This window comes from Taudactylus pleione, unplaced genomic scaffold, assembly GCF_031769625.1.
Source record: "Taudactylus pleione unplaced genomic scaffold, aTauple2 ptg000966l, whole genome shotgun sequence".
NCBI classification, from domain to species: Eukaryota; Metazoa; Chordata; class Amphibia; order Anura; family Myobatrachidae; genus Taudactylus; species Taudactylus pleione.
Genome location: NW_028285367.1, coordinates 347,214 through 366,116, shown reverse-complemented (window position 1 = coordinate 366,116; position 18,903 = coordinate 347,214). Strand labels below are relative to the sequence as shown.

Here is an 18,903-nt window from a genome sequence, read left to right as displayed (position 1 = left end):
TACATATTATATATTGTATAGAATTATTTATTTATTCTTATTCATTTATTTATGTATTTTTAATCATTGTAAGTAAAGGCAATATGTACTAAATATAACATTTTGCAATGATTTAAGGGTTTAAATAACAACAAATGCTGACAAATTGATAATCACAGCATTTAGTTTATTTAACACCTGTTACTATTGGACTCATTAATTAGTAACACTATATCTGACAAGTCTGGCATGGTGAGACACATTGCCTCTGAGGAAACGGCCAGCATTAGGACAGGACTCTCATCATCGGACCGGTCTGATTGCCAGATCCACTTCTCTTGCAACCCGCACATTACGGTCTCCTTTGTCACCTAGAACCACGGATTTTGAATAAGTGTAGGAGACGGGCAGACGCTGCAGGACATTCCAGACAATACGTCTGTTCCTGCCGCTCAGAACAGCTGCCTGACTGCCGCTACACACAGAGCACCTGCACAGCTGGTGCACGTGCTGTGGGAGACCGCTCCACAGTGCTGGGCATCAGCACACACGGCACACACGTCGCGGGAGACCCCCTATACCAGGCGGCTTGCTGTTCCACACAGGATTATTGCTGTGACATTTTCACTTTGGCAGACAGCATATATCCGATACTTATGGGCTAAGCTGTTCATCACACTCACGGTCATCCTTGTATGAGATACAGCATGCCATTGAATTACTATTATTTGCTCTGAATTTTCACCACATCTCTGAGTACTCATCATCGCCAAAAGTTACGCAAGAGTTATACCTTTTTATTAATACTATTTTTTGTTTCCCGGCTGGGATGAACTGTGACCATTAAGCACGTGTCTTATCAGATTGATTAACAATAATCAGATTCATCTATCATTAATATTCACTACAACTCATGCATGAATATTATTCTATCAACTGTTGATTAATTGGTCCTTTATCAGTGTCAATGTACTATATTATGTCTATATATTTTTAGATCATTTTTAATAATTTATGTGTTTATATTAATCTATCAAGATGTCACATAAAGTACTGTACAGGACAGATGCAATTCCTAATAGGAGAGACTTGTGGGCAAGGGGTTAGGTGATCCGCCTTTCTTACACTTCTCTCCTTCTATTCGAGACCTTGATAATTTTTTTTTATTTTTTTTTAAATGTACACTACAGTACTGTAGTTCAGTATTGTTATCCAACCCTTACAAAACTCAATACATTATACTGTATTTACTGTAGATGTGCCCAGCTGCAGTACTGTAGTTTGTTGCTCCATACACCATATAGCGCATTGCTAGTCGCACGCTACACTGTGGCGTATTGAGTCTCATAGCACTGCGCATGCCCAGCTGTCTGTATTATTGTAAGTACAATACTGTCAGTACTGTGCCGGACTTAGACATTGTAGTGATTCCATGACTCTAGGAACTACAGTAGATGCAGTAGTCTAGGGGGCTAATGCCTAGCCCTACTGCATCTACCATTTTCTTGTGCCACTGGTTCGAGACCTTTAAAATATATACTGTATAATTTTTTTTGTTTTAAATCTTCACTAATACATTATCCACAAATTCTGGCATTTCTATGCCACAGTACTTTATGACAAAAAAGTGTAACCTTGACTGTGTAATAATAATAAAAAATAAAAAGTGCAACCTTCCAAGTTTCAAACCCGCAAAAGGGTTGTACAATCGACGTAATGTATTGGTTTGATTACTTACCATTATACTACAGCCACCTGCAATACCAAGGTTGCACCTGGCTTGAGAGTGTCCTACAATACTGTACGTCATTGTATCTCAGGCGTATGCCCAGATCCATACCCATGTAGCGCTATGCCATGGCGTATAGAAGATAACAGCACTGCGCATGCCCAGTGGGTCGCGAGTCAAATGCAGCTAAAGTGGGATGTCTTGTTTTGACAGGCTTGTGGATGAGCGGTTATGTGTTCCGTCTCGTGTTCCGTCTCTCTACCTGCCTGTCCCGCCTGTTCTAGACCTTAATAATTTTTTTTTTTTTTTTAATTCTTCACTACTTTTGTTCAGTATTGTTATCCAACCCTTACTAAACTCAGTAAATTTTATATATTAGGGGGTAAATTTACTAAGATGGGAGTTCTATTAAGAAGTGATGTTGCCCATAGCAACCAATCAGATTCCAGGTATTATCTTCTAGAAGGTGTTATGTAGATAAATGAGAAGTAGAATCTGATTGGTTGCTATGGGCAACATACAGTACAGTAACTTCTTAAGTAGAACTCCCATCTTCGTAAGTTTACCCCTACATGTTTAACTTTGTCCCCCAAATTTTTTTTCTTCCGCCCTCAAAATGAAAGTGAATTTTTGGGGTGTTCTTACTTTCAGTGTTTTTAAAAAACTTTTTACACAGTTTACAGTACCTTTAGGGGACTGTCTGAAGGCTGCACATTGAAGGGTTCCCACAACGTTGCACCCCAATTCACCACTTTTTTCCACCTGCTATTCATACAGTAGGCAAAACTTTTTCGCATACTGTCTTACTTTACATTGCATAGACTTCCCGCCTAGGCGGAAAGTCTTTCAAAGTGAATACGGTGATAATTTTCCATCTGGCGAAATTGGCAAAACTTTTATTAGCCAATATCGTCTTTTCGCTCCAAGGGGTCTATTTACTGTACTAAGCAGTGTTAGGAGACAGAGTGAAAAGTGATAAGAAAGTGAAAAGGTCCCAACCAGTCTGCTCCCAACTGTCATCTCACAGGCTGTGTTTGAAAAATTACAGTTGGGAGCTGATTGGCTGGCACCTTAACACTTTCTTATCACTTTTCAATCTGTCTTCTGGGGATTGGCACTTTCTTCCGACTGCCATCAAAGTTCACCCGCTTGGTCCAATTGCAATAGAGGTCGTAGGGCATGTGTTCTTGAAATATTGCTTGCACATATTAATGCATCTCGCAATTGGCAGCTCTGTAAATTTCATTGTCCTTGTCAACGTTGATTACACCCAGTGGTATATCCGGTAAGGGTGGTCCAAATACAGTCAGTGGTGCTGGGTTGCTCAACATGACAGGCATTCCTGGTGAAAGTACAGGCATGCTTGCATTGCTGATCCTCGATTCTTCAACTGACTGTTTGATGCCACTGGTGTACTCTCCCACTGAGGCAGGCTGCAAAATGGCACTGGTGTCATGTCCAAGTGCTCTGATGCCTCTGTAGTGTCCATATCTAGCAAGTGGAATGATGGGTCAGTCTCCAAGTTGAAATCGACGTCGTTATCCTCAGGCTCAAATTCATCCGGTGTGACCATTTCATACTGTATTGCCTGGTCGTGTCTCTTCCTGGTACTCTGGGCAGTGGCCTCTTGCCATTCTTCTTTACTTTGCCGGATTGCTTCTTTCATTGCTTCTGCAATGGTGACCTTCAGTCATTCCTTCAGCTCTTCTTGTTGTCAATTTAAGCCTCCAGATGACCAACTTTTCCCACAAGGTCTCTCACCATCATAGCACAGCTACAAGTGCATGCATTATCTTCTTGGAAGGACAGTTTTTGACGAGTTGGTGAGTGGGATACATCTCCCAGAGGTGTACAAACCAGAGGCTCCAAGGTGTCCAGTTGTTCGGGCCCATAAATCACTGGTGTTTCCTCCTGGTTCTGGACATTCATGGGTTGCTCCACTTTCCCTGGTCCATTTTCTCCTATTTCCAGTTGCAAAGAGTTGTTCTTGGGCTTTGTGTTCTTCCTTGCCTTGACATGGTGTCCTTTGCAATGGTCACTATTCGTAGCCTTTTTCAGGACACAAGGGCAGAGCTGACTGCTTACAGTAAATGGATTAACAAAGCATCCTTTATTATGGTAATGAGAGGCTCTTGCTTGCTTTGGGGGAAGGGACCTGATGCACTGTGTATGACTCTCTACCCACTGGGCATGCACCAGAAATCCCATTGCAACTCTCCTACTGGGCATGCGCCCACCAGAGATGCTATATCTAACCCATCGGAGATGGCTGACAGCCACCATAGTGCTCTCTCTCATACAGATCCCACTACCACTTACTGGACATGAGAAATCACTATAGTGTCCAAGGTTGGAACAGCATCGACATTGTCGCAAGTTTGCGGTGTAACGCTATTTTGAGCTTTAAACGCACAGTGTGTAATACAGAGAGCTCTCTCCCAGACAGAGCCCACTGTTAGTCACTACTCAACAGAAGTCACTATAGTGTGCAATGCTGAAACAGCATCTACATTGTCGCAAGTCTGCGGTGTAATGCTATTTTGCGCTTTAAACGCACAGTCAGTATGTAATACAGAGACCTCTCTCTCATACTGTACAAAGCCCTTTCACTACCAGTTTCTGAAGTTATGAAATCACTATTGTGTCCAAGTCTGGGACAGCATAGAGAGTGGTGCAAAATTCAACCACACCATCAGTTTTTAATATACAGTACAGACACATTCATAGTGGAACACTAGTTGTCCTAGCAGATGGGGATGGTGTCCTTAGAAATGGTAACTATTCGTAGCCTTTTTCAGGACACAAGGGCAGAGCTGACTGCTTACAGTAAATGGATTAGTGTGCAAACCTGGAACAGCATATACATTGTCGCAAATTTGCGGTGTAACGCTATTTTGCGCTTTAAACACACAGTCAGTTTGTAATACAGAAATCACTATTGTGTCGAAGTCTGGGACAGAGTAGAGAGTGGTGCTAAATTCATGTTTTAAATGCACAGTCAGTTTGTAATTTAGAGGCTTCCCTCTCAAACAGAGTCCACTACTGTAGCAGTTTCTGAAGTCATGAAATGACTATTGTGTACAAGTCTTGGACAGCGCAGAGTGGCGCAAGGGTGAAAATTCAACAGCACACCATACAGTACTGTAGTAATACAGACAACTGCGCATGCGCAGTGATGATCTTCCATACGCCATGGCATAGCGCTACATGGCGTATGGCTTGGCACCACAGATCCCATTGTAACCGCTCCACTGGGCATGCGCAAGAAATCCCATTGCAACCCCTTGGAGCTGACAGCCACCACAGCACAAACATTGACGAAAGTTTTGCACTTTTTAAATGCACAATCAGTTTGTAATGTCTTACTTTTAAGCAGCCTTTTAAACAACACTACAGTATTACAGTACAACACTACTACAGTAGCTTCACTATAGTGTCCAGAGTCGACAGTGCCAAAAAAATATATATATTTTCCAGGGATGGAACCCGGGACCATAATTCTTGCAAAGCGATCACCTAACCACTAGCCCACACGCCAGCTACAGTATATTAAGAACCGCACAGAGTGGCCTCATCCTTGTGCACTCCTCCCACTCCTGTTTTAATTATAAAAACAATTGTCATAATTCATACCATCTCAGTGAAAGCTGTGCTTGCATCTAATTAATCTACAGCATCGGTTATACCGTGATAACAACTTGGGCAACTTCACTACTGTTCAGTTATGTACAATACTGTATGTGTACTTATTTGCATCCCATTATAAGATCTTACTGTATGTACAGTATGTGACATTAAAAATATTGGTTGTGCGAACATGCAAATGCTGTGAATATGATATCCATCCAATTTAAGTTTAACAGTATGGCATTCAGTACAAATTACAACAGTGGAGCACTCGCCACCCAGCGGTTAAGTGCTTCATTATATGCCGTAGCGTATCCTTCATTGAAGAATACCACAGTATGCCACAAGTCCATGGTGCGACTCAGAGGCCTGCACGCCATGCCATGAGCAACAAAATAGCTGGGCAGATCTGTAGGTAAGAGGACACATCTGTATCTGGTTATATAGAGCAATGTTAGTAAATAACTATAGATGTTTGTATTGCACATTGTACAGTACAGCTCCCTGTCTAGGACCCATAACCTCCCACTGGTATGTGGTCAGGATGCCGACACTCACATTACCGGTGCCAGAATACTTATGCCATTCAGAATCCTGGTGCCAGCAACCCGACCACCGGTATGCCGAAGGTAAGTAGCGGAGATGGGGGGAGGGTCTGGCACTAATGGAGGAGGGTTAGGCTTAGGGTGCGGGGAGGGGGTTAGGATCAGGCACAAAAAAGTTTGGGTTAGGGTAGGGGAGGGTTAGGGTAGGGAAAGGTTTAGGGTAGGGGGAGGTTTAGGGTAGGGGGAGGGGAGGGTTAGGGTAGGGTTAGGGTACGGGGAGGGTTAGAGTAGGGGGAGGGTTAGGGTAGGGGAGGGTTAGGGTAAGGGGAGGGTTAGGGTAGGGGAGGGTTAGGGTAGGGGGAGGGTTAGGGTAGGGGAGGGTTAGGGGAGGGGAGGGTAGGAAGAGGGGAGGGTTAGGGTAGGGGGAGGGTTAGGGTAGGGGAGGGTTAGGGTAGGGGGAGGGCTAGGGTAGGGGGAGGGTTACAGTAGGGGGAGGGTTAGGGTAGGGGAGGGTTAGGGTAAGGGGAGGGTTAGGGTAGGGGAGGGTTAGGGTAGGGGGAGGGTAGGGGATGATTAGGGTAGGGGGAGGGTTAGGGTAGGGGGAGGGTTAGAGTAGGGGAGGGTTAGGGTAGAGGAGGGTTAGGGTAGGGAAGGGTTAGCATACCAACCAACAAGTGTCAGTATGTTAACCCTTTTGGGATCCCGGCATCAGGATTCTGACCGCCAGGATTCCAGCTGTTGGTGTTTCATACCGATTCCTTTCCCACTTTGCATCCATTATAAAACCCCAGTAGCCAAGGCCAGATTAAGGGCCCCCACAAGCCACACAGAGGATACCTTCCTCCCCTTCCCTCCATTCCCAAGCCATATGGAGGCTACCCCAGCCTTCTTCTTAAAGCCACACAGGGCCTACTTCTCCGCCCCGCAGCCGATTACTCACCTGACCTGAGTAGAGCTGTTCCTTTCCTAGTCCCCTCATCAGTGTCACATGACACATCATGTCCCTAACGCTCATAAGGGAACTTATGGAGGGAGCAGGTCTATTGGGCTAACTGAGGTCAGGTGAGTATTCAGTCAATGAGGGGACTCATTGACTGTGCTGCTGCATGCATTAGAATTTACGGCTGCAGCAGCTGATCACCGATCCAGGAACAGGTACCACTGGACACCTGTTCTCAGCAGGTTGACACCCACCCAGTGTGTGGGAGCACCAGGGTGACCTCCCCTGTCGACCCCCCTTTAATCCGGCCCTGTCTGCAGCCCAGAAACTTGCCTCTTTCTGCTAAGTCTACTGCTTACTAGCTGCCTTCAGATTTTTGTCAGGGTCACTAAATACCAGCAGTCAGCGGCAGAGTGGCCAACCAGGGTAACAGGGAATATTGTTTTGAAGACTTAAGGTGCCCACACATATACCGATGTGCTCACGATACGATTTTATGGCCAATTTCCTCATGAACTTTCACGGGAGCTCCCTTGCCGTCGTGATCACGATTTGGGGAAAAAGACACCCAATCTGTCTTACGATCTCACGATCTATCGGATCGTACGCATCGTGAGATTGGACATAACAAATCGTGAGTTGAAAAAAAAAAAAAACAGGCTCTTGACTATTGGTGGGAAATTTAAATAGCCATAACAATGGGAGGGGCTATCTAGGGAGTATAAACAGTAGGAACCCTTTAAACTCTGTGTACATTCTGCTCTGCTACTAGATGAGGCTAGGTGTATTCCTGCTGAATCCTGTACATTGCTACTGTGCTCTTTGTATTTGGCTTGCCTTATACAAAGTTTATTCTACCTGCAAGTGTGTGCTACCTACCTGCATTCTATCCTGTTCCTGAATTCTGTACTGATGCGTCCCTATCAGTATAAAGTGTTGGTCGCTGAAGCCGGGGTCCGGGAGATTAGGAAGAGGGCCCAGCGAAGAAGGACAAGAGCATGCTGGACCAAGGAGTGGCTGCTACAAAGGGATACCCGCTCTCACATGTCCCTGCTGATAGAGATCAAGGAGAACAACCCGGACGACTATCTACCTGCGCATGGATGACACCAGCTTCCAAGAATTGCTGCATCTGGTGAACCCCCACATCAAGAGACAGGACACAAGGGGGCAGAGGGCAATCCCTGCTGAAGACAGACTGGTGGCTACCATGAGATACCTGGCTACAGGAAGGTCACTGGAAGTTTGGGACACTCATCTCACCTCAGTCCTTGGGCGTCATCATTCCGGAGACCTGCAAAGCCATCGTAAAAGTGCTACAGTACCAGTATTGCAAGGTAAGTTAAAAAAAAACAGCACACATTGGTTTCTTGTGCAAAGAAAAATGTTTATATTTATTTTTTACTCAACATAAAGCAAGAAATTGCCTTCTTTTAGTACAATGTGCACTGACCTGCAGGCAACTGAAAGTGTGCACTAAACTGTGTGCAAAATACTTTTTTATTACAACTTTACAAAAGAACATTATCACCAAATTTTATGAATCCCAATAGGTAGCCGGCTGTATGTGATAGGGTGGGTCAGACACCAGTTTGAACAGGCCAATACACACATGGCACAAGTACACATTGTGGCCCCGGCTTCCAGCTATGTGTACTTGTGCCATGTGCGTAGTGACCTTGTTCAAATGGCGTCATCACCACCCTATCCCATGCAGCAAGCACCGATTGGAATTCATAAAACTTGGTGATATTACAATATAGAAAAAATGTACATCTCTGTATATTGGGGCGACTCATCTGCTGCATCCAGCAGAGCATTATACAAGGTGGTGCTGGTGCTTGGGGTGCTTGGTGGGGGAGTAATATCTAACTGGGCAGGGGGGGGGGGGCGGACATACCTATTTGGGGCAGGGGAAAATAGCATTGGGTCTGCAATGTATGTCGAATTTGAGATATTTTTGCTCATACAGCGACTCAAGAGGTCGTAGTTTAACCGTAAAAAATTTCGTTGGATATCTGCATCCAGATTTCTCAATGTGCTGTTCACATGAGCTAAGAAATCATCAATTGCATCTGGGGGTTTCTGCAGTAGCCGTTCTGCGTTTTGTAAAAAATGGTCCTCTCGTTCTGTAAAATTCTCCTTTCTGCCTTTTTTTTTCTTTTTTTGGGGTTGTTGCGAAGATGAGGGTCCAGGTGGAACTTGACTTTCCACTTGTGTGCTATTCTCCGGATCACTGTCGCCACCGAGCAGACTGAGGTCCGGTGTTGATGTTAAATCAGGGTCTTGGGTGGGAGTCTATATAGGGAAAAAAGATATAAAAAATATTATAATCATGTTTTAACATCTTTTTTCCTATTTTTACAGTTTCCTAACACCGTGGAGGAGTGTACCAGCATCCCGGAAGATTTTGAACAACGTTGGAATTTCCCTAACTGCGGAGGAGCCATTGATGGGAAACACATCCGCACCAACCCACCTGCCAACACCGGATCATATTACTACAACTACAAAGGATTCTTCAGCATCGTTCTCATGGCAGTGGTGAATGCCAACTACGAATTTCTGTTTGTGGATGTCGGCAAGAATGGGCGTGCTTCAGATGGTGGGTCCTTCAAAAAGACGGCTTTCTACCAGAGACTCGCCAACAAAACCCTCAACCTGCCCTCACTGGACCAGACAAAGCACGGCCTAAATTACGTTTTCGTTGCAGACGAGGCCTTTGCATTACATGAACATGTGATGAAGCCATTTGCACACAGGGGCCTGACCAGAGAGAAAAGGATATACAACTACCGTCTATCCCGGGCACGGCGCATTGTGGAAAATGCGTTTGGAATATGAGCAACCGCTTCCGCATTTTCAACACCACCATCAATCTACATGTGGAGAAGATAGACTGGGTCGTGATGGCGTGCTGTGTGCTGCACAACTTTCTGCAAAGAAAATCTACTCAACAAGGACCAGTCCCAGCTAGACCAGAAGATGTAGGACCCCTGGAGGACATTGAACATTTGACATCTGCGTCTGCACCAACAACTACAACAACATCCACCGCACGTGCCAAAGAAGTGAGGGAGGAATACATGACCTATTTCAATGGACCAGGTGCTGTACCATGGCAGGAGGACTATCTGTGAACTACTGACTAAATTGGACATTTGGGATTTAACAACAAAAACATTAAGGATTTTGGTTTAAACTGTGTCACTACTTACCAAGACTTCTGCAACCTCCTCATCTCCCTCACGCTCAGACATCAAGATGATTGATTCCCTTTGAGGCTCTTGTTCACTGATGAATGACATCATTTGGTAGTACCACAGCACAGGAGTATATATTTCATCTGTAGCCGCTCCTGATTTTTTGGAGTCATCCACCTTCTTTTTTTCTTTGATGTATACTGTCCTGAGATTTTGTATCTTTTGCCGTACAGTTTTCAGGTCTGCATCAGATATGTATTTTTTTGTATACACCAACAGTTCCTCGAGTGCGGCCAACTTCTGCGACATATTGTGGTACTTCCGAGAACTGATCTTCCACAGACAGTCTTTCGAGTGCAGGATTTCAATGAATCCTGTAACGAATTCACGTTCTGAATCCATGGACATTATCTATGAATAAGAAAAAAAAGGACATTTAAATATTTGTGTATATAGTTTTGTAAAATGTAATGTTGTTATAGTTCACATTTTTAATGTTTTAATTTTTTCTTTTTTACAGGTTTTTAAAGGTTTGTTATGGTATTCTAATCATGTTTTCTTTTACAGGAATGTTATGTGTTTATTGCTTTGTAATATAATGTTTTTCATTGACAGTATGGGTTTTCCACCTTTGGGCCTGTCGTTGTGGTAGAACTACAGATCCCAGGATGCCCTAAAAACAGTTTCAAAGGTGGGTGGCAGGTCATCCTGGGATCTGTAGTTCCACAACAGCTGGAGACCGAAAGGTAGAAGACCCCCAGCTTGAAATAATGTGTGTTTTTAAATGTAATGTATGGTGTTTTTTTGTAAAAAACGTGTTTATTTATTTATTTGAGGTATTACACACATTGGTGGGCAGTGGGGGAGCTTAATACATGACCCAGCCACCGCCCGCCTCAATACGGCGGGCGGTGGCTGGGTCATGCATTTATTGCCTGGGGGCACACATTGGTGGGCAGTGGGGGAGCTTAATGCATGACCCATCCACCGCCCGCCTCAATACAGCGGGCGGTGGCTGGGTCATGCATTTATTGCCTGGGGGCACACATTGGTGGGCAGTGGGGAGCACATATTGGTGGTCAGTGTGGTTGTATTTAAACTGTACCAATACTCACCAAAAATTGTCCAAAACAAGACTTCAGTGTGCAGGCTCCTCAATGTGCGACTGACTTGCTCCATACACGATGCTGCACAAGATGGCGATGGGGCGAGTCCAGGCTTCTGTCAGTCAAATTCCGCATTGTGTGATGAATCGTACGATTCATCGTGAGGAAAAAAACCCTCACGATCGGCGTCCATCGGGTTCATGGTTGGCTAATCTGCCCTACAGCACGGCAGATCAGAAGATGCGATATACGACGAGCGGGGAGGCGCATCGGCATCGTGCCCGTGAGTATAAACTCATGATTTGTACTTTTTTTACCCGATTCGTCGTCACGATTCGTCGAAATCGGCCAAATCGTATAAAATGTCGCTATGTGTGTGGGCACCTTTAGTCAAAAGCATGTATGTGTGGTTTATGTATATGGCTGGGAAGACAGTATTGGGAGTTGCAGGGGCAGTAGGATACTGTGTGCCAAGATAACATCCCCCACACCAATACACCATCACCACAAGCCTGAGCCTCTGACACAAGGCAGGATTCGTCATGGTGTCAAGTTTCTTCCAATTCTGACCCATCATCTGCATGGGAAAATGTAATAAATCTCCAGCACTTGAATGGATGTTTAGTCCCTGGAAAGAGGTCTAGATGGGCATAGATCGAGCACTGCGGGCAGACAATACCGTACTCTGCATTAGGGAGAGCTAAGCGTGTAATGGATCTGTCCAGTCTCACACCCTAAATCCCCAACTAGGTCACAGTCTTTTTACTCACTAATGTTGTGAACTGCACATTGCAATAAGAGGTGACCCACCTTGGAGTAATTATAATACAATGAATTATATTGATCATGCAAACATCTAATGTCATGGATAATCGACTTCTAGTTTTAATGTTACATGTATGTTACCTATACTGTGCTGCAGGAACAATGATGAATATTTAGCATGAGGGGTAATAACTGACATTTCCCTTTATTATTTCAGATCCTGTCATCAATATCCCTGCAGCACCAACCACACAAGCCCCAACCACAACAACCACAACCACAACAACCCCAACCACAACCACCCCAACCACAACCACCCCAACCACAACAACCCCAACCACAACCACCCCAACCACAACCACCCCAACCACAACAACCCCAACCACCACAACCCCAACCACCACAACCCCAACCACAACAACCCCAACCACCACAACCCCAACCACAACAACCCCAACCACAACAACCCCAACAACCCCAACCACAACAACCCCAACCACAACAACCCCAACAACCCCAAGAACTCCAACCACAACAACCCCAACAACCACAACAACAACTCCAACCACAACAACCCCAACAACCACAACAACCCCAACAACCCCAACCACAACAACCCCAACAACTCCAACCACAACAACCCCAACAACCCCAACCACAACAACAACTCCAACCACAACAACCCCAACCACAACAACCCCAACAACTCCAACCACAACAACCCCAACAACCCCAACAACTCCAACCACAACAACCCCAACAACCCCAACCACAACAACCCCAACCTCAACAACCACAACCCCGATCACAACAACCCCAACCACCCCAAGCACAACAACCCCAATCACCCCAACTACCTCAACCCCAACCACCCCAACAACCACAAAAGGCTCAACCACAACAGTCTCAACCACAACAGGCTCAACAACCCATGGCCCAACCATGCCCAACTTCATGAGATGGACCACCTATCTGTGCATCACACGATACCGAGCCACACAAGCCCCAACCACACTAACCTCAACCAGACAACCCCACACCTAATGAGGACCAACCGCACAAAGAACCACTCTACAAGCCCACTTCTCATGAGGACCAACCAAACAAAGACCAACCTCACAAGCCCCAACCCCAAAAGCCCCAAACTCACATAGACCAACCCCATGAGGACAAATGCCACAAGCACCAATGTCATGAGGACCAACCCCACAAGAATACACAACATGAACCCCAACCCCATGAGCCCCAAACCCACTAGCCTCAACCCTAAAAAGACCAACCCCACAAGGATTAACTCAACGAGAACCAACCTCACAAGGATTACCCCCAAAAGGACCAACACCACAAGCCCCAATACCACAAGCCCCAACACCACAAGGACCCACACCACAAGGACTAAAACCAGGAGCCCCAACTCTAAAAGGACCAAGTCAAAACAAACCCCATGAGAACCAACAGCATGAGCCTCAACCCCTAAAGGATGAACCCCACAAGAACAAACTCTGCAAGGACAAACTCCACAAGGACAAATCCCACAAGGACAAATGTCATGAGGACCAACACCACAAGAATGCACAACAAATGTCATGAGGACAAACCCCACAAAAACAAACCCCAAAAGGACAAACCTGACAAGCCCCAACCCCTTGAGAACCAACACCATGGACCCCAACCCCATGAGCCGCAACACCACAGGAACCAACCACACCAGGGCCAACCCCATGAGAACCAACTCCACAAGGACAAACCCCACAAGGACCAATCCCATGAGCTCCAACTCCACAAAGACCAACACCACAAGCCCCAAACCCACAAGAGCCAACAACATGAGAACCAACCCCACATGGACCAACTCCACAAGCCCTAAACCCACAAGAACCAGACCCACAAAAACCAACACCATGAGCCCCAACCCCACATGGACCAACTCCACAAGAACCAACCCCATGATAACCAACACCACAAACCCCAACCCCACAAGCCCGAAATCCTCAAGAACCAACCCACAAGGGCTAACCCCACCAAAATCAGCCTCACAAGAACCAACCCCATGAGGGTAAACCCCACAAATATCAACTCCACAAGGACTAACATCACAAGCTCCAACTCCACAAAAACCAACACCACAAGAACCAACACCATGAGCCCCAGCCACACAAAAACCAACCTCATGAGAACCAACCCCATTTGGACCTACTCAACGTGCCCCAAATCCACAAGGACAAACCCCACGAGAACCAAAACAACAAGGATCAACCCCACGAGCTTCTTCCCCACAAGGACCAACCCCAAAAGGACTAACCCCACAAGAATCAAACCCACCATCCCCAACATCACAAGAACCTACCCCACGGGAACCAACCCCACAAGAACCAACACCACAAGCCCCAACCTCACAAGGACCAACTCCACGAGCCCCAACCCCACAAGTAACAACCTCACAAGAACCAACACCATGAGCCACAACCCCAGATAAGCCAACCCCAAAAGGATCAACCGCACAAGGACCAACTCAAAAGGGCCACACCCAAAAGGACAATCCCCATGAGAACCATCACCACAAGGACCAATCCCACAAGAACCAATCTCACGATCCCTAACCCCACAAGAACTTATACCACAAGAAACAACCCCATGATCCCCAACCTTACAAAGACCAACCGCACAAGAACAATCTACACATTGACAAACCCCACAAGAACCAACACCACAAGCCCTAACTCCACATGGACCAAACCCACAAGGACCAACTCCACAAGATCCTACCCCACCAGCATACCCAACCCCACAAGGACCAACTCCACACCATGAGCCCCAACCCTAAAAGGAGCAACCCCATAAGAAACTACTCCACAAGAACTAAAACCACTAGCCCCAACTCCAAAATGATCAACCCCATGAGACCAAAACCCACAAGGACTGACCCCACAAGGACCGACCCCACAAGGACCGACCCCACAAGGGCTGACCCCACGAGCCCCAAACCTACAAGAACCAACCCTATGAGAACCAACCCTATGAGCAACACCAAGAGCCCCAACTTCACAAGAACAATCCCCACATGAACAAACCCCATGAGAACCAACTCCATAAGGACCAGCTCCACAAGAACCAACCCCAGGAGAACTAATACCATGAGCCCGAACCCCACAAGAACCAGATCCAACCCCAGAAGGACCAACACTACAAGGACCAACACCATGAGCCCCAACCCCAAAAGGAGCAACCCAACAAGAACCTACACTATGAGAACTAACACCATGAGAACTAACACCATGAGCCCCAACCCCACAAGAATCAACCCCATAAGCCCCAATCCTACAAGAACCAACCACATGAGTCCCTACCCCACATGAACCCACCCCACAAGGACCAATACTATGAGCCTCAACCCCTCAAGGACTAACCCCACAAGAACCAACACCATGAGCCTAACTCAATGAGAACCAACCCCATGTGAGCCAACAGCTTGGGCCCCAACCTCACAAAGACCAACTCCACAAGAACCAACCCCACAAGAATCAGCAACATAAGCTACAACCCCACAAAGGCCAACACCAGAATCCCCAACCTCACAAGGAACAACCCCATGAGCCCCAACCCTAAATGGACCAACCACACAAGGACCAACTCCACAAGATCCTACCCCAGGAGGACCAACCCCACAAGAACCAACCCCACAAGGACCAACACCATGATCCCCATCCCCACAAGAACCAACCCCACAAGGACCAACTACACATGAACCAACATCATGAGCCCCAACCCTAAAAGGACCAAACCCACAAGGACCAACTACACATGAAACAACATCACAAGGATAAACACCACAGGCCCCAACACCAACAGGACCAACCCCACAAGAACCATCCCCATGAGGATTGACCCAATAAGCCCAAATCCCACAAGATCCAACCCCCCAAGAACCAACCCCTTTAGCCCCAACCCCACAAGAACCAACACCACAAGCACCAACCCCACAAGGACCAAATCCAAATGAACCAACCCCACAAGGACCAACACAATGAGCCCCAACCACATAAGGATTAACCCCACAAAGACCAACCCCATGAGCCCCAGCCCCAAAAGTAGCAACCCCACAAGAATCTACCCCATGAGAACTAACACCATGAGGCCCAACCCCACAAGGACCAAGCCAATGAGCCCCAACCCTACAAGGACCAACAACTTGAGCCCCAACCCCACAAGCATCAACCCCATGAGCACTAACCCCACAAGATCCACCCCCACGAGAACCACCACCATGAGCCCCAACCCACAAAGATCAACCACCCAAATCCCAAGCCCAGAAGAACCAACCCCACGAGAACCATCAACATGAGCCCCAACCCCACTTGGACAAGCAGCACAAGCCCTAACCTCACAAGAACCAACCAACCACATGAGCACCAACACCTATCCCCACAACAATCAAAACCACAAGAACAAACACCACGAGCTCGAACCCCACAAGAACCAACTCCACAAGGACAACCCACATGGAGCAACACCATGATCCCCAACCCCACAAGGACCAACCCCATGGGAACCATATCCTTATCCAAACCTATAACTTGAACTGTACCAACATCAACACCAATCACACATAACTCAACCTCACCTGCAACTCTGACCACACCTACAATGACTGCCCCAATCACATCAGCAAATAAAAACCCCAACCACACCTATCACAACACCATCCATAACTACAACACCTGTCCCAACCTTCAACAATAATCCTTCCTGCTTTAACCACAGAAATCACAAGACACCACATGTGCAATCACAACTATACCACACCTACAACCACAATCCCAACTACTCCTGTCCCATATCACAACCAAACTCCCAAATTACAGTATCCATATCCATACCTATAACTACAGCTAACCCAACACCAATCACACATGTAGCAATCATCTCTATAACAATAATAAGGGATGCAGCACCGCCCTGTGCAGTAACTGCCGCAGAACATGTGATATTGTTGTGTTGGGTTGAGGCACCGGGATCAGGATGAAGAGGAGTGCCTGGAGCATCCTTGGACCTTCCAGGAAGCTCTACAAGCTGCAGGGTCCAAACCACACACAGCACAAACTGCACCGATAGTAACTGTTACACCCTATTCTACTCTGTCCTCAGAGGCACAGTCAGTTGTTGAACTCATGGAAACACTAAAAACTATTATTCATATTTCATACTATGTCTGGGTGTCTCCTACAAGATCAATTTAAATATCTTAAAGTCTCTCTATCTTATCTCTGAATTTATAACAAATACAATTACATATCTCACAACTGCCATCATTACAGCTATATAACCATTCTTTGATGCCTTATAGGAATAAGTTATCTATTTAATTCTATATCTAACATTCTCCCCTAATGACACAAGTGTGACATATTATGTGTTTTATTTTACACTGTGCATATAAGATAAATGATAATGTAAATTTATTGATTGTTAATGATCATCCAATAAAGTTTTGCTCTGTCCGTAATAGTATAAAAAATATGAACATTATTCTACAATTGCTAACAGAATAAAAATATTTTATTAATTACCCCATATTGCAAATCTACAGATAAACAGAAACAACCAATCAGCTTTTACCTGTGTGTAGTAAGATAGACAATGAGAGGCAACGTCTGATTGGCTGCTGTGGTAATAAATACCCTGACTTGCCGTGTTCTAAAAACTGGAGTAGATTAAAATGAATAAATCACGATTATGTATAATTGTATGTAATGTGATATGTGCACTTCTAGTACTACAAGATAGAGAAGCTCCACCAACCATACAGCTTTTACCTGGTGGCAACTTTAAGGGATGGACAATATAACAAAGGTATAAATAGTTACACAGCTTATGTTCTATATTCCATGTAATAAAAATGTCTATTTATACCCAATTGTCATTCACCTCATAAATGTCGCTTCTGAATGAATTAGTGAATCACAAATGTAGTGACATAATCTCATCCCTATGAGAAGGACGTCAGTGAGAGGAGAGTGCAGATGTGGGTGTCGCCCTGACTCCATCTTACTTACTGTCTGGCTGTGTCATGTGACTTGGGATGAACATGGCGCAATTTAAAACAATTGAAAGTAATAATGTGATAAATAGATAAAATAACAGAAACGGAAGAAGAAATTAATTTACTAGCTGACAGCGGATGGTGACACAAGCTGGATGGAACCATTTACAATCCGCTCATCGGTGAAGGTTAATTATAGAAATATTACAGAATTGTATATCTACTTTCCCTCTATAATGACTTTATTTCTTAGAATTAATAGTAATAAGATTGTATACAATATAAAAATCAAGAGACAGTAACTATATTAATAATAAATACATTTTATTGAATGCAATTGTCTAACAGTTTACTTTTCCTCATTTGCTTTAGTGGGATTTAGACAATTGATGGAGGTAGTGTGTCCCCGGTTCCAAATCCCATCTAGATTCCACTTCACTAGGCAGGCGATACTGAGACTGTACAGAAACGTCAGAAAAAGTGTCCTCAGTGTCCTGAAAAATGCGGTTGTACCCAATGTCCACTTAACCACGGACATGTGGACAAGTGGAACAGGGCAGAATAAGGACTATATGACTGTGACAGCCCACTGGGTAGATGTATCACCTTACGCAGCAACAACAGCAGCATCTCAGAAATGCCAGCTCGTTCCAAGGCAGGCTACGCTGTGTATCACCGGTTTCAGTAAGAGGCACACCGCCGACAACCTATTAGAGAAACTGAGGGAAATCATCTCCCAGTGGCTTACCCACTTTAACTCTCCTGGGGATTTGTGATAACTGACAATGCCACCAATATTGTGCGGGCATTACATCAGGGCATATTCCAGCACGTCCCATGTTTTGCTCACACAATAAATTTGGTGGTGCAGAATTTTCTGAAAAGCATCAGGGGCATGCAGGAGACGCTTTGGGTGGCCCAAAAAATTTCTGCCTACTTTCGCCATTCAGCGACTGCGTGCAGAAGACT

The 18,903-nt window shown here is 45.5% G+C and overlaps 1 protein-coding gene across 1 annotated transcript in view; it reads left to right on the top strand.

The window, feature by feature from the left end:
• The window catches only part of LOC148473139 (uncharacterized), a 79,388-nt gene extending 61,125 nt beyond the window's left edge, over positions 1-18,263 (top strand). Inside the window, exon 2 of the mRNA XM_088460043.1 lies at positions 12,112-18,263. Within this exon, the coding sequence (XP_088316169.1) occupies positions 12,112-12,938 (827 nt within the window). The 3' untranslated portion in view covers positions 12,939-18,263. The remainder of the gene's footprint in view (positions 1-12,111) is intronic.
• Positions 18,264-18,903: the final 640 nt, after the last annotated feature.